Raw genomic sequence first — 22,326 nt, forward strand, 5'->3', positions numbered from 1 at the left:
GATAGTTCAAACCCACCAGCCACTCCTTGGAAACCCTACACAGGGTCACCATGAGTTGGGACCAGCTTAACAGCACTAAACAATAACAACACAACATGCTAAAGCAAATTAATTGTCTTGGTTCTGAAAGCCAGCCAATAGAAGTCTGAGAAGAGAATCAAGTTGCACCGGCCCGCCCCACGACAGCCACCTGGAGAACAGACAAATAAAAGCAGGCCTTCTGGGTTTCCCAGTAGCTGGAAGCCCTCTCGTCATGGGCTCCCAAGCCCTGCTGCCCTGCCTACTGCTGTTCCATGCAGTGATTCTCCATGAAGCAGGTACTGCTGTTACTGTATTCAGTAATGGGCTTTTAAGTATTATTTGGCTTGTGCATTGATATTTAGTATTGTTGTTGTTGTTTTTGTTAAGTGCCATCGAGTTAGTTCTGACTCATAGTGACCCTGTATAGGGTTTCGGAGAAGCAGCTGGTGAGTTTCAACCGCCAGACTTGTGGTTCGTAGCCCGGTGTTTATAGTCACAATTACTTTGCTGTTGCTGTACCGTGTTCTGGAATGTATAATAAAAGAATGTATAACACTCGGCATGATATACAAGTAGCTGGACTTCATTCACGAAGTCTTCTAATCTGAAATCTGAGTCTTTCTATAAAGCAGCAGATATATCACCTTTTTGTTTTTGGTTTACACATCTGTGTCTCTTAAGGAAGTTTTTTAATTTGTAAATAAATGGATTAAAATGTCTACATAAGTTCCATTTTTTGTACCATTATTTTGTGCTTTGGGGAAAATATTAAAGTCCTCTGGCGCTTTTTCCCCATTTGAACTAACAAATGAAAAGTCGAAAATACTCATGACCAGCAAATAGCTTGGAAAATATATATTTTTTTTATTTTATTAACTACAAAGGCAGATAGTAACTCCCTAACCACAGAATTGTGGTTGAGTGTAAAGTTTATAGTCAAATTCTTTTTTTATTCTCCCCCTGCAAAATAGTTTAAAAGATACGTTTCTGTCAGCTACTGAGACATATTTATCAAACATGGTGGTGGTGGCTGTGTGCCGTGGAGTCGGTTCCGATTCATAGCAAACCTGTACAGGGTTTCCGAGGCTGTAAATCTTTACGGGAGCAGAAAGCCTCATCTTTCTCCTGTGGAGCAGCTGGTAGTTTCCAACAGCTGACCGTGTGGTTCACAGCCCCATTAGTAGCCACTACGCTACCAGAGTTCCATACTTGGATATTAAGAAGGAGCTTTTCTGGTGCAGTGGTTAAGCACTTGGCTGCTAACCAAAAGATCAGCAGTTCGAACCCACCAGTCACTCCAAAGGGGCAAAGAGCTGGCAAGCTGTGCCTGTTAAGATGGCAGCCTAGGAAATCCTAGTGGGCAGTTCTACTCTGTCCCACGGATAGTTATGAGCTAGAATCAACTCACACAAAAATAATGGCAAGATGTTAAGAATCTAAATGGTTTACTGAATTGCTCCGAGCTTTAGATCTGACCTTTAGAATGTGGACTTTTAGGGCCGGAAATTCGTGGGTCATTAAACCCCTACCATTAGTATTTTATGGAGGAGTGACCTTGAACAAGTTTTTAAATCTCTGTTAGGGCTTCCGCACATGTAAAAAAAGGGGATAATTCATTGAATTGTTGGAAGGATTTAATGAAATAAAGTTTCAAATTACTTGAGAGAGAGCTTTAGAGATAAAAAAAAAAAAAAAAAAGTTCATTCATTGTTAACTGTTATAATTGTCTAAGGCTTATTCCCACTCAAAGAGTATGATGCTGTAGATATGGTACATTTCAAACTGTGTACATTTCAAACTGAAAGAAAAGAAAATACAGACCATCAGATTATAACATTTTACTATGGTTTGTCTAGTGTCCCAAGAAGCTACTACAATATTTTCCTCATTTCAGTATCGAAGCATTAGGTTCCAAGTAATAGACTTAATATTTGTTTTAAATGTTCTTTTCTTCTAGCATATCAATTAGGTATTTTGGAGATTTATGAACTATATCAGGTGTATATGGAAATTTGTGAATTATACCAGATGTGTATATTTGTATGGAAATGCATGAGTTTTCTGAAACATAACAGTTTTTGGATATCACTGAAAGATTAAAAATCCATGTTTGTTATACTTGTGGCAAAGATTATGCTGACTCTCACAATGCTCAAAAGTGCAGAATATTAGCTTTGGGGACATGCTTCTACCACAAAGCTGAAAGTGACCCCTGGACAAATATGGATCAAATCTTACCAAGCTCTGTCCCCCAACCTCCCACCTCCCTATCCTAATTTAAAGTTCATTGCTAATCTTGGGCACTGGAATTGGTCTATGAATGAATCTGTTTGAAATCAAGCCCCTAAAATATTAAGGCTAGATAGGAGGGCAGATGGAGAGATATCCCTTGTCTGGGATAAGTGAGTTTAATGATTTCTGGGAGCTGGAAGAAAGGTACCCTATAATTCATCAATTGTTTTAAAATTCTACATACTTGATTGTTGTTGTTTTTAAATGCCATTGAGTCATTTCCAACTCAGAGTGACCCTGTGCAGGGCTTCCTACTGGGAAACATGGTGGGACCAGCAGAGAATAGATCCCTGAGAATAGGACCAGCCTCAACTATTGTTCTAACTTTAATAACACCCCTTCCCTCCCCTCACACTGAAAAACCAAGTCCCAGTGGTAAAAAAGTCAGCCCAAATGAAGGCTATGGGTTACTTTGAATAGGACTGTGTTATAGGCCAATTACAATATTCACTTCTCCACTTTCTCTGCCTACTCTTGCTTTCCTTTAAATTTGCAAACTTACTGACAACCGCCAGAGCTATTTCCCACACTGAGGACATGCATTGCTATGTATACTTTTGGTCCTATTTCTCAGCACCATTCCTGACACAAGAGAGGGCAGTTTATGAATAGTTTGAATCAATAAATGGGTGTGGGGGGTGGGAAGGATAAGCAAGAATGTCACACCATTAAGCGATCTCTGCTTACTGGAATCTCTCAAAATAAACACAATAAGATTATGGGGTTGTTCCCCCCAATTTCTTCCAACTCTAAGGATATTTGATAGGTTCCATAGAGCTTGTAGCCACCATTTGTAAGTATCAGTTATCAATGGGGCCATTTTCTTGCTGGTTCCCTGGCGCCTCCTTTATCTTTGCCCCCTTTAACAACCGTCTGGTCCACGCCCATATGCTAAACTCCCCTCTCCCCCACTGTGTGTTGCTTGCTCTACAATGTGTAGGAGCATGCTGGGGAGTATGGATTAGTGATGTGGTATGGCCTCCCTGGGTTTTTTTTTTTTTAAGCTTCCTTTCTCAGATTGCACAAAATTCTGTCCTACAATGGGGCCAGTGAGACCTTCTGGGAACAGCCACCCAAGGATACAATCGCAGTTCAGTACAGGTTGAGTTGATACAAGCAGGGATTTGGGGAACTCGTAGACCATTGGAGCTCTGTTGATATTTTCAGGTGATTCACATGAAAAGTGAGGACAAAGGGCAACTTGTTGACCACCGGAAATGAAGGACTAATCCTGAAAATGCATTTGTTCTCTGGTGCTGAATTTATCTGATCAACACAATCCAAGTTAAATAGTTAATGTTGTTATTGTTGTTATGAAGTGCCATCAAGTAGATTCCTACTCATCGTGACCCTGTATAGCATTTCTGAGGAGCAGCTAGTGGGTTTGAACTGCTGACCTTGTGGTTCACAGTTCAGTGTTGATCCTACAGCGCCACATAAAACCACATTACAATCAGTTTGCAATTTGTTCCACTATGGTACTGGGCCAGCTTAGAATCCAGGGCCCTACATTGCCCACAACCTCCTCTTCTTGCCTCGTTTCACAGTCTCCACCCCTTGCACCAGCCTTGATTCCATAGTCCCTCAACCCAAGCACTGTCTTCAGGAAGGGAATTCATGGTGTCTAGTTTCCACTGGGTCCTCACAGCTTCCCTGTTGTCCCCCTCAGCTCCTCTCACAAATTTTGCAGATCCCACCACCACCTTCCTCTGTGTGCCAGACAGCCAACACTTAGAGCCGGCTGCTCCTCTCCACGCACACACTCACACTCAGCACCAACTTGTCCCATCCATCCCTTCCTCCTCGATCCCCTCCCCAAGGCAGACCTAACCATCCTAGTCCCCTCCCTCACTAAGCTATCAGTTACCTCCTTGCTATATTCTTTTCTATTTTATTTAATTTGAATAATTTGAAAATGATTCTTTCTTTTCATTTTTCCAAATGTATTTTGTTGTTATTAGAATAGACACAGCAGAACACACACCAATCCAACTGTGTTTACACACACAATTCAGTAACGCTGATGACGCTTTTCAACTTGTGCAAGTATTCTCACCTCTGTTTCAGAGCTGTTCCTACTACATGGACATGAATTCACTGCCTGCTAAATTCCTTCCTAATCTTCTAAGCTGCCATTGTCACTTTGCTCCCGTATAGATAGTAAAAGAGCATAATGCTCCAGGCAGATTTAAAAAATAGCTAAACTATTGCTTGGTTTTAAGCAGACTTCAGGGAAGACTTTTGGTTTAATGTTTAAAGGTTATCTCAGTATCTCAGGGTAAGGGCTTCAGGGGTTCCATAGAGGAAGACCTCCAACGAGATGGATTGGCCAGGTGGCAGCATCGATGGACTCAAGTGTGGCAACAGTAGTGAGGTTGGCCCAGGATCGGACATTGTTTCATTCTGCTGTGCATAATGCATAAGGTTGTTATGAGTTGGTGTCGACTCAATGGCACCTAACAATAACATAGAGGAATCCCGATGAAAGGGGCAAAATGCAGAACGGAATTTCAAATTGTTATGGACCACAGATTTCTTGGGAGCCCTGGTGTGGTGCTATTGGATAAGAACTGGACTGCAAGGTCAGTGGTTCAAACCCACAGGAAAACTATTGTCTTTGCTCAATTCTTGAATGGTTCCCTTACTCTGGTTTCCTTAATTCACACTAACAACTACTCCGCAAACACTATGGCTGTGGAGATGACAGTGTTTCATTTTGTTGTGCATAGGGTCGCTATGAGTTGGAACTGACCCAATATCTGATCCTTCCAAATCACCATCTCTACCCTTGACAACACTTCTGACCTTCAGACCCACAGGTTCTGCTGCCTGCCTGCTGGCCCCCACCATGAAGCCCAGCATGACCTTCTCCTGGCTTTCCTGGTCTTGCCCTGGGCCTTGAATGCTTTGTTTGCGCCCCTCCAGCTCACCTCTTCCTCTATATCATATTAATTGGCCAGCCCCAGTAATTCTGTCCCCAGATGTCTTTCACACCCTTCTCTCTCTTCTCCTCCCATTGTCACAGCTGGCTTAGGGCAGTATTCCCTCCTCTCATAAGAAATCTCCCACCTTTTGTCTCTCCCACCTTTGTTGGCTCCAGTCTGATTGCAATGTTGGCTTGATCTTTCTAATTACTTCTCTGTTCAAAAACCCTACGATCTTACTCCTTCCTTCAAAAAACCTCCCACACTTTCCTGTAGCCTATAAATTCAATCCAAGACTCTTCACCTGGGATCCAGAGACCACAACAATCTGTCCCAAGCCGTGTTTTCTATTTAGATCTCCATATTCTGCTTCTTTGTACTTCCAACCCATTCTATACCTTTAGGGAAAGTATCTGAAAAGCATGATGTTGAGTTATCAGGGCAAGATGACCCTCCTCCTACCACTCACACATACAAATGCCCTCTCTTGTGTTGTGACGTTGAGCAAGGGACAAATAAAGCACACTTTACAAGGATGAACAGCAAGCTTTTGACATGCTTCGTCTGGCAGCATCATCCTCTTCTGGAGGCTCTGCCAGCCTGGAGCTTGCTGGTATGACTCCTCCATGCCCATCAGTCATGTGTGGCAACAGTAGTGCCAGAGAATGACTCAAGTCCTGGGGTGGCAGCACCACAGAAGCTTGGCACTTGGGTTATCCATCTGAGTGACTGCAGCAAAGAGTTTCTAAGCGCTAGGGGACAGCGTTGATGTCATACTCAGAACAACAGTCTGCAATGTCTTAGCAGTTTATCCACTTAGACCCAGAAATGACTGTAGAGAAGGGGCAAGCTTGCAATAGACTATGTCATGCATCAACGTGGGGTTTAGCGACACCAGCAAACTGGATGCTTCACTAACAGTTGCCGATTCTGCCATAAACCAATTTCTTTTGAGTCGATTTTGTCATGACAATCCCACATGTGTCAGAGTAGAATGTACTCCAAAGGGTTTTCAATAGCTTGTTTTTCGGAAGTAGATCCCCAAGCCTTTGTTCCAAAGCACCACTGGTGGTGGAGGTGGCGGTTATGTGCCGCGGAGTCGGTTCCGACTAATAGCGACCCTGTACAGGGTTTCTGGGGCTATAAATCTTTACAGGAGCAGAAAGCCTCATCTTTCTCCCACGGAACAACTGGTAGTTTTGAACTGCTGACCTTGAGGTTCGCAGCCCGATTCGTAACCACTACGCTACCAGAGCTCCACTAGGTAGACTGAAATTGCCAGCCTTTGGGTGAGCAGTGGAATGCATTCAGCATTTATACTGCCCAGGACTCCGCAGTAGCTTGGCACAAATGGTTAGCTTTCCACAGCCAAGATGGTGAAGACAGAACTGCTCAGGGAGCTGTCTTACAGGACACCGTGGGTAGCAACACCCCTAGAAGCCTTGTAGCCTGGTGACACTCAGCCAGGATTGCAGAGCTCACCCCCTCATGTCACTGCATACACTCTTCTCATCCCAGTCCCAGCCTTCAATTAGCTCCCGAGATGTTCTTAGACAGTCCCGACAGCCTCCAGACTGGCTTCTCTGTCCAGCCCCTTCCCTAGTCAGTGCATCTTGAGATGGACTTACCATGAGAGGTGTCCTCCAATGGTTACCCTGGACTTTCACAGCCTCTGCCCCTCCCTGCCTACCTCGGGCTCCCTGAGAAGCTAGGACCCACGTGTCATGGATATGGTCCCGCATGGCCTGGCCGCTGGCCTCCCAGCCCTGAAGTCAGCTGTATGTGGTCTTCTGTGTTCCTGCTTGAATTCTGGCTCTATCTCACGTGCTACGTGGCTTCACTGCCCTGCATTTCTGCCACATGCAGCCACCTGGCAGAAATGCCATTGTTCTAGTTAGCCCAGTGCAGACCACATGAAGGTCACCTGTACCGGAAAGCCTTTCGCTCTGTGCCTTCCTTTTCCTCCTACACATGGGGAAATGACAGCATTTTCACAGTAAATAGCAGTCTTTGTTTCCATGTCTATGTCCCTCACTAAGGGAGTCGGACATCCCCTGGAAGTAGGGAGGGTATCTTATTCATCTTTGAGAGCTGTTGAGAGGCTCCATCAGGGAAGCACACCTGTGACATCTGTCACCCATTGATCGCCAGGTCTGCCTGGCTGGGCAAGTGTCCCCTCCTCCCTGAGCACTCTCTACCCAAAGCTGTATGCTTGGTCAAAGAAGACAACTTTCCCGGTGGGGAAAAAAATACATACCCAGGAGGGAATAGAAAAGATAGACCAAACTCAACAGCAAGCTGAATGCATGTGTAAACTGTTGCTTAATTAAGTAAAAACATATCACTATGATATGTAAACTGTAAACTGCTTAATTAAGTAAAAACATATCACTATGAACTACAGGTAGCTGAAGAGGGACATGAGAATATGTTGTTGTTAAATGCCATCGAGTCGATTCTGACCCATAGTGACCATGTATAGGGTTTCCGAGGAGTGACTGCTGAGCTTGAACCGCCAACCTTGCAGTTCAAACCGACTTTGTAGTTCAGGGGATTAACCCACAGTGCCACACCAGGACTCCTACATGAGAATATGGTGGTGGTGTGCCGTGGAGTTGGCTCTGACTCATAGGGACCAGGCATAGGGTTTCTGAGGCTGTAAATCTTTAAGGGAGCAGAAAGCCTCATCTGTCTCCCGTGGAACGGCTGGTAGTTTTGAACTGCTGACCTTGAGGTTAGCAGCCCGACTCGTAACAACTAAGCTACCAGAGCTCCTTACATGAGAATATGTTGTTAGGTGCCATCGAGTCGGTACTGACCCATAGCGACCTTATGCACAGCAGAACGAAACACTGCCCTATCCTGGGCCAACCTCACTACTGTTGCCACGCTTGAGCCCATTGATGCTGCCACTTGGCCAATGGCTAACAAAAACTTGAAATAACTGATACAAACGTATATCTGATTAAAAGGAAGAGTTTAAGATCTACTACATTCTGCAACAAAAGCGTAAGGAAAAATGATTCTAGAGCAGGGGTTCCTGAACTTGGCTGTGCGGCAGAAACATGTGGGTTATTAACATGCAGGTTCCCAGGCCCCCTTCTGCTTGCACTGTGAATAGGCGTGGGCACTGTGAAGCTGCTCGCTGGTTCCCTGCTGTCCCGATCTTGCTCTGGACTCAGGGTTCTGACACTACTGCTGTGTCTCAGTTTGTTACAGGAGAGACCCTAGTGCACGATGGAAGGGACGACCTAAAAGAAGCAGCATCCAGGACCAACCCATGGAGCAGTGGGAAGGTGGGTGTCTGCTGGAAAAAGTCTGACCTGCAGGAGGGCAGGCCTGCAGGGAAGATGCAGACAGCAGCAGTTTTGGGGTCCACCTCACGGAGCTAGCAAGACCCCTAGGTATGGAAGCTCCACTCCCCAGCAAAACAGGGCCACTCTGTTTTTATTTCTGCTTTCCAAGACAGGTACCCTCAAATGTTTGGTTTAATTTCATGGTTCTTACACATTAGAGAAGGAGGCCCGATGGCACAATGATTAAGCACTTGGCTATTAACCGAAAGGTGGGCACTACAAACCCACCCACCAGTGTTCTGGAGAAAGACCCGGAAATCTGCCCCTATAAAGATTACATTCTAGGAAACCCTATGGGGCAGTTCTACTGTGTCCTACATGGTTTCTATGAGCTAGGCTTGAATTGTGGCGCTGTGGGTTAATGCGCTAGACTGCAAGACCGTTTGAACTGCAAGGTCAGCAGTTCAAACTCACCAGCTGCTCCTTAGAAACCCTATATATAGGGTCGCTGTGGGTTGGATTCGACTTGACAGCACTTAACAACAACAACAACAGCCACACACATCAGAAACTGGCTTAAGAGTATCTCAGGTGTTCTTAGATTTTGAGAACACCTAAAAGTCTCTTGTTGGCACATACAAAATCCTGGGCCAGACCCGGACATTCTAATTTAATTGGTAGATGGCTCTTCTTCAAGAATAGAACCTGCTCAGAGACTTGGAGGATGAACAGGTCAAGGGCCAATGTTGGGAGGTGGTTACTGGGAGGTGGTAAGAAAGCAAGAAGACAGGGGAACATGTATGTAAGCTGCTGTTGCTGTTAGATGGTGTTGTGCCCATTCTGACTCACACAGAATACAATACACCACTTTGGTGGGGACTGGGCGGGGGGCTGCCTTTCTCCCAAAGACTGGCTTGCTGTGCAGCTCGTGGAAGGTTCTGGAAGGTGTTCTGGCCGTGTGGAGGTGTATTTTGAAGGCACGTGGGGCACGGTGTGTGACGACCTGTGGGGAGAGAATGAAGCGCAGGTGGTGTGCCAGCAGCTGGGCTGTGGGACGGCCGTGTCTGCCCCCGGAGAGGCCCAGTTTGGCCAGGGCTCGGGCCCCATTCTTCTGGACAACGTGCAGTGCTCCGGGACAGAGGCCTCCCTGGGGCAGTGTGCCCACGCCGATTGGTTCGCCCACAACTGCTGGCACGGGGAAGACGCTGGCGTCATCTGCTCGGGTAAATTTATTTCTGTCTTTTCTGAAAGCTTTTCTTCGTCTTTTCCCAATTGTTCCTTGAGTCTTTTCCTTTCTCCTAGACATGAGAGAATGTCTTTATAACAGGTCGTTTGATGGGTAAGAACCCCTGTCTTCTTGGGGACTCAGCTATTCTTGCTTCCTTAAGAAATACACTCAAATCAAAACCTTCTCTTCCATGATATTTATGAAGCAGAAAACTCTTGAAATATAACCTCAATCCTCTCATGTCTATTTGAGAAGCCCAAGGTAGCAATATTGGAAGAGATTTGATATCTGAAACAAAAAGACTATCCAGCCATAGAACCAGCTACCTAGCTGGCAGGTCCCTGTACAAAATACAAACATGAGTTAGTTCCCTTGTTAAATATGCACACACACACACATATGTTGTTGTTAAGTGCCATTGAGTTGGTTCTGACTCATCGCGACTCTGTGCAGGGTTTATGAGGAGAGGCTGGTGAGTTTGAACTGCTGACCTGCGGTTATCCAACAGCACCAACATGGCAACAGCAGAGCGTCAAGCCCTCCTGAGCTCAGTGTCTTATCTGACTGCACAGATCTGATGCTGGGCAAGCTGACAGCCTGTTCTCTTGTTGATACCCCTTGACCCTCCTCCCGTCCATGTGACTTTCTGCACATCACTTAGCCTTCAGCTAGCAAAATGGGGATTGTAATATTAATAACCGTACCAGTAATAATTCCTGTTGTCAGGTGCCATGGATAAACTGAGGCCTGGCCCTGCCCCCTCCTAACACTGTTGTTGTTTTTGAGCCCACTCTCGCAACTCATCTCATCGAGGGCCTTCCTGTTCTCCAATAGTACTGACGATGCCTGTTGGCCCTTCCTCACAGCACTGCTGTGGGAATGAGCTACCTCCATCATTCACATCCATTCCCCAGGCATTTCAGAGCTGTAAAAGCAGACTGCCAATGATGCTATACTTGATGTTTGTTTTTTGAGGAAATCTGTCCTCCTAGAGACAAAAGCAGACATCTTTCTGATAAACCGATTTTGGACAATGGGTCAAAGTGGGAGAGTCAAGAAGTCACAAGAAGAGGAAGCGCCTGACTCCTTGCTCCTCAGAGGCCCACACGATAATGTTGTTATCACAAAGGGGCCAAGAGCAAGCATTCAGTTCCTTAAACAAACATTGGTTGAGGATGGCTTTGTAGACCCCAAACCAGACTAAACCAAACCAAATGAGACCAAACCAGTTGCCATCAAGTTGATTCCAACTCAAGGCAAGCCCATGTGTGCAGAGTAGAACTGTACTCCACAGGGCTTTCAAGGTTGCGACCTTTCAGGCGCAGATCACCAGGGTCTGAACAACAAACCCTTCAGTTAGTCATCCAGCACTTAACTATTTGCACCAGGAACTCCCAGAAGTGGACAAAATGTCCCTGACCCAGGGGAGTGACTTATGAATGTATCTAGATACCTCAGAAATAACAGGACTCCCTGATTGATGGAGTGGTGCTTAATCGCCAAATTTTGGTTGTCCTATCTGAGGGAGCTATGGTCATCTAATGGACAGAGACCAGGGATGTTGTTCAACATCCTATAATGCACAGGGAAACCCTCCCAACAAAGAATTTTCCAGCCCAAATGTCAGTAATTCTGCAGCTGAGAGCCCTGCTCTAGAATCAAGCCTTTAATAGTTGAATTCGTTAATTTCAGCAATTACTTATAAACTAATAATTAATTCATAGTTGATTGCCTTCATGACAAAGCCAACAGTGTCAATGGCTCCTTTCCCAAGCGTTAGCTAATCTTACTGTAGTGTTTCAGTGTATTTTCTGATACTTTGATCTGATTGCCCCCTCTGTCAATTGGTGGATGGGAAACGGAGGTGGTACAACAGAAGAAGAATCTCATTTCTTTCAAATATGCCATTTTTCAGAGATTTATTGGATACTTATTGTTACATTAGCATGTCAAGAATCAAGGTGTGCCGAATTTAGGATGGGCCTCGAAGCTTACGGCATCAGGTCCTATAACAACTATAGTTTGCCAACCACTTTCTGTCCATCTTCCCATTCTATTTATGTACATTCTTGCAGCAATTTAAAACAGGTTTGCTTTAGGATCCCCATTTTTCAAGTAAGGAAACTGGGGTTCAGAGAGGTTCAGTGAATTGACCAAAGTCACACAGCAAATATTCAAGTCTCTGGGCTCTGTATCCAGTGTCCTATCCCACAAATCAAGCGTGCCTACACCCTGAATGTATTCCAGATTTTAAATGTTCAGAGTTGTCACTGATGTTCTGCAAGTAACTGCAACATTCTTAACTACTTCCCAACCCCTCACCCAATCCCCATAGGCAGAGAACCCCAGTTTATTTAAGCAGGAGCTTCCAGAACCCCCTTCCCACAACTCACACCTCCAATGGCCCAGTTCCTTAAGAGCTCTTCCTGTCTTCCTTAACCCATGCTGAGAAACAAGCAAATGAGCAACTGACAAATCTGAATGACAGTAATTCACTCAGTTCCATTGTTTCTCAAATACCCTGACAGCATTGCCCACGATTGCCTTCCCTAAGCTGAGATGCTCTTTGAAATACTTTTATCTTAAAATATCATATGGATTTTTACTTCCAAGGAATAATAAAATCATATTTACCTTAATGTAAAAACAATGTTTTAAATATTTGACCTCTGAGAAATTGGTCCGTTTGGAAGCTGCCCCACTCTCAGGTGGAGCAACAAAGAAAATCAACCCTAGTTGAATGGACAGGTGACAGTCTCAGTTCATGGAATTGAGACTAAGATATTTATAGTTCAGCTCATATTGAAGAGTCCAAAGTGTTCCTTCTAACATAGAAATCCCTTAGAACATTCTGGAATAATCTGGTGTGGTGCTGTAGGATAGGCACTGGACTGTGAACCACAAGGTTGGAAGTTCAAATCCACCAGCAACTTCTCAGAAACCCTATACAGGGTCTCTCTGAGTAGGAACCAACTCAATAGCACTTAACAACAAGAACAATTTGACTGAGCTTTTCCCCTGGAGTTTCAGTAGCTGGGCAACAGCTGACCCTTCAAACAAGTGCAGGGAATTCCAGACTCTTCATCATGGTGCTGTAGGTTCAGCACTGGAATTTGAAGCACATAGTTGGCAGTTTAAACCCCCCAGTTGTTCCTCAGAAACCCTATACAGAGTCACTATAAGTCAGAACCACTCAATGGCACTTAACCACAACAACAATAGACTCTGGAGTCCTGACTACTATTCACAAGATTAGCAGTTCAAACCCAACAGCCACTCTTAGAAAACCCTATACAGGGTCGCTGTGAGTCAGAACTGACTCGACAGCACTTAACAACAACAACAATAAACTCAAGTTACATTCATCTTTCTTTTCTTTCTCATAGAAAACGGAAATGGAACACCAGGACCTTTGGGTAAGTAAAAATCACAGTGTAGTAAGTTTTAACTAATCATCCACAAATACCCCCAAATCTCTGCTTATGTTGGCCAATGTTAACTCATTGCAGGGGCTGGGGGAGGAGAAGAAAACAATATGCAAACCCAAAGAGTAAACCAAGGACAGGAAAACAAGCCACTTGGTTAATATCTGCCTTTAACCACACAGAAAACATTGCTCCTCAATCTGCTCTGTTGGTGGCCACATGAATTTGAGAAACATATGCAGTGAAGACATGAATATGATTTAATAAATGGGCACTGAGAGATGGAGTTGAACTAAAGAAAATATGAACTTCAGACATAGCGATAGTGCCTCTGTTGATGGGGTGTGTGATCTTAGGGTGCTGCACTGCTCCACTCGTGTTTAGTAAATTCAAGATTAATGAAGAAAGACACACCTTACCTTGTCTTGTAAAGTCTCAGTCCTTCCCCAGCCCCATTTCTTTGAAGACTCTTCATAAACGCTATTGTTGTTAAGTGCTGCCAAGTCAGTATAGGGTTTTCAAGGAGCAGCAGGTGAGTTTGAACTTCCGACCTTGTGACCCAGTGCTTTATTCTGCAGCACTACCCCAGGACCCCTATAAAGACTATGGTGTTGTTAACTGCCATTGAGTAGGTTCTGACTCACAGGCACCCTGTATAGGGTTTCTGAGAAGCAGCTGATGAATTTGAACTGCTGACGTTGCGGTTCACACCGACCTTATGGTCTAGTGCCTTATACCACAGAGCCGCACCAAGACTCCATAAATGCCATTTGTTGTTGTTAAGTGCCATGTAGTTGCTTCTGACTCATAGCGACCCTTTATAGGATTTCCAAGGAGCAGCTGATGAGCATGAATCGCTGACCTTGTGGTTCAAACCGGTAGTGCAGTCCAGCACATTAACCCACAGCACCACACCAGGACTCCTAAATGCTATGTTGTTGTTGTTAAGTGCCATTGAGTCGATTCCGACCCATAGCTACCTTGTATAGCGTTTCCAAGGAGCAGCTGGTGAGCTTGAACCACTGACCTTGCAGTTCAAACAGCTCTGCAGTCTGACGCATTAGACCACAGTGCCACACCAGGAAACCCACTTTTATTAGTACTTGGCCGGTTCAGTTTCCTACCTTTCTGGTAGTAGCTATGTTTGTCCACACAAACAATCCAAGTTAAAAGAATCATTTGGGAAAGGCTCTGGATTTACGCATTACACGATCAAATTTCTCACTTGCCATTGATCAGAAAGAAGGTACCAGATAGACAAGTGTGGCATGTGTGTGTGTGTGTGTGTGTGTGTGCCGTGGAGTCAATTCTGGCTCATGATGACCCTGGATGAGTTTCTGAGGCTGTAAATTTTCACAGGAGCAGAAAGCCTCATCTTTCTCCCTCAGAGTGACTGGTAGATTCAAACTGTTGACCTTGAGGTTAGTAGTCCAGCTCATAATCCACTACACTATTGGGGCTCCTTAGGTAGACAAGAGAGCTTCAAAATGTTCATGGAAAAATAGAATTAGAAGATAATCTAATTTTTCCATGAATTTTTTGAAGCCCTCTCATAGTCCCCAAAGAATGTCCTTGGCTCAGCTTCTACTTTCTGAAGTTATCACCTACATGGGGCGCCCTCCTTTGTAAACTTGGACAGATTATCTTGCACAGCAGTGAATGACCCCTCCTTTATTTCTCTCTGCTCTTAGATGCTGAAATGCTGACACCATTTCCTGGTGGTAAGTCAGCATTCTCTAACTCCAACTTTGATGTGGTTTCATGGGTCATGTGCTTTTAAGGGGTGGATAGATAGATCACCAGCCATACAAACACTTCTCCCCCCGCCCCCCCCCCACACAAAAAAGATTCCACCTGGAAATGCTATGTATTCATCTCACTCATAAATCTTGTTTTTTTCCTCAACACATTGAGAGCCATCAAAAAGATCATGCTCTGTCTGTCAACAGCAGTTCACATTTGCTCCTGCATGTTAGATTATTAGGCACTGTTAGGCCTACAATGTAAAGGCCTTATTGTTTTATGGGAAAAGTATAAACTGTACCAATAACTAAACAATGGAACAATATGATGAGTGCTCAATGAGGAATTTTAATTAAATGTAATGGAAGCTCAGAGGCAGGAGAAATGTCTGTTGAAGGATCAGAAAAAGCTTCCTGAAGAAATACCGTTGGAGATGGACCACACGCCATTTTGAGAAGCGAAATGGGAAGAGTTTGAGTTCATGTTTTCTGGGCCAGTCCAGAGTATGAGTGTCAGGCTAAAGTATTCTGACTGCCAAGAGAGCGTGAGGAATTTTTTCTTTCTCTCTGTTTTTAAATTCTTCATATCACTTAACACCAGGGTTTTATATGCTGTTGTTGTTAAGTGCCTCCGAGTCAGATCTGACTCGTACCAACCCTGTGATTGTTCAAATTCACCAAGGAGCAACTGGTGAATTTGAACCGCTGACCTTTTGGTTCAAATAGACCTTGCAGTCCAGTGCATTATCCCACAGCGCCCCACCAGGACTCCACACCAGAGTTTTTTATAGGTTCTCCAAAATGCTTGCTGTATTAAATCTTTTCAAGTCAGAAGGACAGAGAAGTCTTGAAATTCCTTAGATAAGGTGGTGCCCTGCCAATGCTAAATTTAGGAGTAGAGGAATCCTGGTGTGGCACTGTGGATTAATGCGCCAGACTGCAAAGCCATTTGAACTACAAGGTTGGTGGTTCAAGCTCACCAGTTGCCCCTTGGAAACCCTGTACAGGATTGCTATGGGTCGGAACCAACTCGACAGCACTTAACAACAACAACAGCCCTGGAGACAAGACTCCCTGGGTAGTACAAATGGCTAAGCATTTGACTGCTAGCTGAAAGGTTGGTGGTTTGAGCCCACCCAGAGGCACCTTGGAAGACAGACCTGGCAATGTGCTTCTGAAAGGCCACAACCTCAAAACCCTATGGGACAGTTCTACTCTGCACACAGAGGGACACCATGAATTGGAATTGGCTCAAGAGAACCAACAATGTCAACAACACAAGAGCAGTGATGGGAGGGGAAGGGACTAGACCTGGGGGAGGTGTGACGTTGTCCCCTGAGCCAGAAGAGGGATGCTGCTCACACCAATGAAAAAGGACTGCAACATTTCCAATAATACATTTGATATTTACTTCACACTGCCCCATACTGTAACTGTCAGAGTCCTAGGTCCTAGCCACTCACTTTTGGCCATTTCACATTTCGAGGTTCTTCATCTTTCCTGATGACACGTTTAGGACGTTTGAGTTCACAGAAGAGCCAATCAATGAAAAAGTGAACAAGCCTGTATTAGGATTTTGGAACCAAAACCAATCCAAATCCATTGTCATCAAGTTGATTCTGATTCTTGGTGACCCCATGTGTTACTTCTCCATGGGGTTTTCTTTTGGCTGCCATTTTTCCAGAAGCAGATCACCAGGTCTTTCTGCCTGGTGCATTTGTACTTCCAATCTTTAGGTTAGCCAAGCCCAAACCACTTGCATTATCCAGGAACCTATAGAGTATCCTAGAAGCTATACAAGCAAATGGTTCTTAGTCACAAGGAACTTAACATTTAATTGGGAAGCAAATACAGTTAGCAAATACAGTTTAGACAGGGAGTCCTGGTGTGGCACTGTGGGATAAAGCACTAGACCACAAGGTCACGTTGAACCACAAGGTCGGTGGTTCAAACTCACCAACCACTCCTTGGAAACTTTATACGATGGAAACTTTATACAGGATCGTTATGCTGTTGAGAACAAACTCAACAGCACTTAACAACAACAACAACAGTTAAACAAAACTTTATAACTAGTCCTTCTTCCTTTAAATTTCACTATAATGGGCTTGTAGGTGAAATGGAGTTTCTCTTTTGGGGAAATGAGGAACAAGAAATAAGAGAATGATTACTATATTTTTCTGCAAATAAAGCACATGTCATAAGTTTTTTGTCAACTGAGCCCTTCCTACCCCTCTGGCCCTAAGTGTTGTTATGAGCACGCAATGCTAGTTTTTAACATGTTGCTGTAAAACACAGGACCATAGTTGGGTGGGGAGCAGGGAGAGGAAGGAAGGTTGGTTAAAAAAAAAAGGATACTACATGAATGTTATTTGTGTAAAACTATGATACCACCTGTGTGCTTATGATTGGCAATCCCTTTCACTCTCAAAGTGGATGAACAAAAGACCCCTGCTTACCTCCCCAGCAATATCTGGTGGCTCTTTTCTCCTGTACTCCAACCACGCTGGTTTTCTTTCAATCTTCAAAAGAGCCTTGTCCTCTGCTGCCACAGGGCCTTAGTACATGATTTTCTCCTCTGACTGGAAACCTTCCCCTCTTTCTCATCCCTCTTTGTCGACTTGACTTAACCAAAGGTCGGCTGCTCAGAACCACCAGTTGCTTTATGAAAACCCTATACAGGGTCGCTATGAGTTGGAACTGACTCAACGACACTCAACAACAACAACAATCTTTGTTCCATGCCTCAGATTCGTCATCGCTTTCTTAAGAGAGGATGTCCTTGACTCTTCTCTCAAATTATACACTATTAAGTTGCTATGCACTTCTCATCTTCTGATGCATAGTGCTTGTAAATCTGTACTCCTGTTTGAGTTAACATGACTGTTTCCTCCATTTTCTTCAAATGAGACTGTGGACTCCATGATGGCCCCAACCAGGCCCATCCTGTGGATCCACAGTGCTGTCTACTGTGATGTAGTATGTGCTCAGTAAGCATTTGCTGAATGACTAAAAAATGAGTTGATATGGAGTATGGTCATTCCCTAACACGCAATATTTCTGTGTCTTCGAAAGACTGGCCACAATTACAACTGGTGAACGGGTCCAGCCGATGCTCCGGGCGTGTGGAAGTTTTCTATCACGGCCAGTGGGGCAGGGTTTGTGACGACCATTGGGACCTGAATGAAGCTGATGTGGTATGTAGGCAGTTGGGCTGTGGGCCTGCCCTCGAAGCCCCTATTGAAGCCCAGTTCGGTGAAGGCTCAGGCAAGTTTCTGCTGGATGATGTGGATTGCACCGGAAGTGAGAGTTTTCTGGGACAGTGCCCTCATGCAGATTGGACTCTCCATAACTGTGGTCCCAGAGAAGACGCCAGCGTAGTCTGTGCCGGTAAGGTCTGCCTCCTCCTCCAAGTGCAGACATGGCATTGTCTGGATAGCATCTCCACTAATCCCATTAGCAGAGGATCTGTGTAATCACAGACCACCTCTGACCTCTCGTAGGAGCCTAAAGCAAAGAAACATTGGTAATTTGAGAGCTTCAACTTGAGCTCAAGAATTCACTAACCACAAGATGTTGAAATGGGTTTTATACAAAAGGCAATATAGTGCGAGAAATGGGCTTTCCACTACAAGGATTCGATTCCATAAGAACTGGTGAAAAAGGCCTTCAGCACCCACCAAGTACACGTTAACCTTCCTTGTGATACTGTTCTGGTAGTGTAGTGGGTTACATGTTGGGCTGCTAACCACAAGATGAGCAGGTCAAATCCCTCAGCCGCTCCGAGGGGAAAAGCTGAGGCTGTCGGCTCCCGTAAAGATTTACAGCCTTGGAAACCCTGTCCAGGATCATTATGGGTCGGAACCAACTTTATGGCACACAGCAGCAATAGCATGATATGGTGGTGAATGTAAAGATGAAGTTTTTTTGTTGTCAGTTACTATCGAGTCGGTTCTGACTCATAGTGACCCTGTATAGGGTTTCCAAGGAGCGGCTGGTGAGCTTGAACCACCAAACTTGCAGCCCAGTGCATTAACCTGCAGCACCACACCAGGATTCCATAAATCAGAATAGTACTGCACTTTGTCCTGTGGATTGTGAGTTCAAGTCAGGTTTGCTAATCACAACTCCTTGGCCAAATAATAATTACGATGATCAGCCTGGTGTAGTGCTGCAGGGTAATGTGCTGGACCTCAAGATCAAACCCACCAGCCGCTCCTTGGAAACCCAGGGTGGCTATAAGTCAGAACTGACTCGAAGCACTTAACAACAACAACAATCAGTCTAGAACAGGATTTCTTAACCTCAGTACTAGGGGCATTTTCCTAAGCCACTGCCTTTGAGTTGGCTCTGATTTTTAGTGGCCCTATAGAACACCAGAAAAGCTCCTTCTTAACATCCTAGTATGGAGTTCTGGTAGCGTAGTGGTTACGAATTGGGCTGTGAACCACAAGGTCAGCAGTTCAAAATGACCAGCTCTTCTGCAGGAGAAAGATGAGGCTTTCTACTTCCATAAAGAGTTACAGCCTTGGAAACCCTGTACAGGGTCACTATGAGTCAGAACTGACTCCACGGCACATAACAACAACAACAACAACATAGAACAGAGTCGAACTGCCCCACAAGGCTAAAACCTTTCCTGGAGTAGACAGCCACATCTTCCTGGTGAGTTTGAACTGCCAATCTATTGGTTAGTAGCCGAATGCTTTAACCACTGGGTCACCAGAGCTCCTCTCACGGGCATTTGCGAATGGATAACTCGTTTTTGTAGGAGGCTAACCTATGCATGGAGTCCTGGCGTGGTGCTGTGGGTTAATGTGTCAGACTGCAAAGTTGCTTTGAACCACAGAGTCGGTGATTCAAGCTCACCAGCTGCTCCTTGGAAACCCTATACAGGGTCACTATGGGTCGGAATCAACTCGATGGCACGTAACAACACCCTATGCATGGCGGATGTTTAATAGCATCCCTGGTCTCTGTCGTCTGCATGCCAATAGGACACCTCTGCCAACCACCTTACCCTGCAGGCGTGATAGCCAAAAATATCTCCTGGGATTGCCAAATATCACCTTGGGGGCAGACATCATTCTTAGCTGAGAATCGCTAGCCTGGACTTACAAATGAATTCCTACCACTACATGTGACCAATACTACCAATGCTGAAGACAATAATTTGGGTGTCAGTGAGAAAAATAGAAATCATGAGTGGGTCTAGAGAAGTACATTTGATTGTGAAAATCTCCAGTTGTTTTAAATGGGAAAGTCTGTATCTATACAACACTGACATAATCTGGTTTTTTCCATCAAATCAAATACTGTATGTGTATGTGTTTGGGCTTGCTTCACTTTTTTTTTTGATTTTCCTCTTTCATTTTGTTTTGTTTTGTGTGTTTTAGCTTGGGTTTCGGTTGAGCGTTCCATCAAAGCAGCTTTTTCCGCAAAGCCATTGGGCTCCACCTAGGTGTGCCGCTGGTGTAAGGGGTGTCTGCCCCCTCTAGGAGGGACTGTCACAGAGTTTGCGCACTAAAATAGCACTGCCGCACTGGATCGCTCATGCGTTACTAGCCACACGGTGCTGATGTTGACACATCTGATGATTCATTCAAGTCTAAGGCAGGGAGGGTCAGCATTTTGATTTGGGGAAGGAATCAGATTCTTTCATTTCAAAAGTCATTTTTAGTGGAGGCATCTTTAGAAACAATGACCATTTTTAAAAAGATCTTTGCTTTTCCCACATGTTCACAGAGACTGAGCATTTAAAGACCATGTTGGGTAAGTTCACACTTCTGTGATATCAACCTGACATTTTTCATTCTGTGAGCTACCAGGCAGGTAATAGGTAGATAATAGAGGGAGAAATTGAATCAGTTAGTAAGAGGGATCAGATGACCAAACATTATTTCCCATTTCTGCATTCCTGGGCTGTTCAGATAAAACCCTACTGTTAGGTTGAAAATGCTGTCGGACCACTTTCTTCCTTTCTTAAGAAATAGCTTTATATTCATTTCAGTCATGAGGGTTATGCCCCAGTGTTGATATTTTCATTTTTGCATTGGAATTTCTTCTTAAAACATCTTTCCTGCCACCATGCTTATGGAAAAACATTGGTGAGTTATTTTTATAGCTTTACACCCTAGCGGTTCTGTAGGATAAGCACTGGACTGCTAGCCACAAGATCGGCAGTTCAAACCTCATCTGCCCTGAGAGAGAAGGATGAAATTGTCTACTTTGGTAAAAATTTACAGCATCAGAAACCCTGTTCAGGGTCACTGAGTTGGAATAGACTCCATGGAAGTGGGTTTTCACACTGTATTGGTGTGACATTGTAAGATAAGCACTGGACTGCTAATCACAAGGTCAGCAGTTCAAACCCACTAGCCACTCCTCAGAAACCCTATACAGCGTCGCTATGAGATAGAACTGACTTAATGGCACTTACGAATAACAGCAAGCCTTCCCTGCTGGTGGGATACGGCTCTTAACTGTTTCTTGTTCTAATAGTCAACAAATTCTCTCCCTACAGAGAATGCTGACCAGTTGCTGCCTGTGGCCCCAGGTAGGAGGTATTCCATGTTGGATTCGCAGTATGAACCCTGACTTTGTCACATTTGCCTTTTGCTTAAAAGCTTTTTCAGTTGGAATGACTAAGTCAAATTAGGAAGGGAGAATCGAATGCATGCTTTTTGTTTTCTTTGGAATTTTTATTGTGAATTGGGTGAGGACTTACATAGCAGACCATCAGTTTTACGTCCAATAAATCATGCACAGTTTGTTTCATCTCATCGATCCCAGTCCCTCGATGTAGCTCCACTCCTCCCACGTCTTTCCTTCTTGTTTTCGTCTTCCTTCTTTCTTAACTCATCTGAACTTTGTCCTTGGATAAATGTTGCCCTTTTGGTCTCAGATGGTTGCTTATTCTCAGGAGTGTGGCTCTCACTAGCGTCATTGTCCCCCTTATACACTTGTCTATTGTTGGAGTCCTGGTGTGGCGCTGTGGGCTAACGCGCTGGACTGCAAAGTCAGTTTGAACTTCAAGGTGGACGGTTTAAACTCACCAGTCGCTCCTCGGAAACCCTATACAGGGTCGCTATGGGTCGGAACCAACTCAATGACACTTAACAACAACAACGAATGTTTGGCAGAAAATTGAGTCAGGGGGTGAGTTCAATTCTAGACCTGAAGGGTGACTAAAGGCCACAGTGTCTGGGTTCCACTAGTTTCTACCTAACCAACAAGTCTGGTCTTTTTTGTACATGAATTATCAACCTAGTGGTATATTAGGAAAACAGTGAGCCTTTCAAATAACTAGGAAATCCACCAGAAGCATGTTCAAGACAGGAGGGTTTACTAAACTAAGACTGAGAAATATGATGACTTTGGAGCACAAGATCAGAGTTC

The 22,326-nt window shown here is 44.5% G+C and overlaps 2 protein-coding genes across 2 annotated transcripts in view; both read left to right on the forward strand.

Moving 5' to 3' along the window:
• Window positions 1-253: 253 nt before the first annotated feature.
• Window positions 254-10,383, forward strand: LOC102814461 (deleted in malignant brain tumors 1 protein-like). The gene is made up of 3 exons (XM_006867460.1): window positions 254-317; window positions 9,442-9,756; window positions 10,334-10,383. Exons 1-3 carry the CDS (start codon window positions 254-256, stop codon window positions 10,381-10,383), a joined length of 429 nt encoding a protein of 142 aa, XP_006867522.1.
• A 7,571-nt stretch (window positions 10,384-17,954) lies between these two features.
• LOC102814845 (deleted in malignant brain tumors 1 protein-like) overlaps window positions 17,955-22,326 on the forward strand; it is a 90,649-nt gene continuing 86,277 nt past the window's right edge. The window contains exon 1 of the mRNA XM_006867461.1: window positions 17,955-18,231. Within this exon, the coding sequence (XP_006867523.1) occupies window positions 17,955-18,231 (277 nt within the window). The remainder of the gene's footprint in view (window positions 18,232-22,326) is intronic.

The sequence above is a fragment of the Chrysochloris asiatica genome, unplaced genomic scaffold (genome assembly GCF_000296735.1).
Source record: "Chrysochloris asiatica unplaced genomic scaffold, ChrAsi1.0 scaffold00105, whole genome shotgun sequence".
NCBI classification, from domain to species: Eukaryota; Metazoa; Chordata; class Mammalia; order Afrosoricida; family Chrysochloridae; genus Chrysochloris; species Chrysochloris asiatica.

Coding starts and splice junctions, on each gene's coding strand:
- LOC102814461 (XM_006867460.1), top strand. CDS start 254: ATGGGCTCCCAAGCCCTGCTGCCCTGCCTACTGCTGTTCCATGCAGTG. Junction 318..9,441: donor AGTGATTCTCCATGAAGCAG/GTACTGCTGTTA, acceptor TTTCTCCCAAAG/ACTGGCTTGCTGTGCAGCTC. Junction 9,757..10,333: donor CGCTGGCGTCATCTGCTCGG/GTAAATTTATTT, acceptor CTGACTGCACAG/ATCTGATGCTGGGCAAGCTG.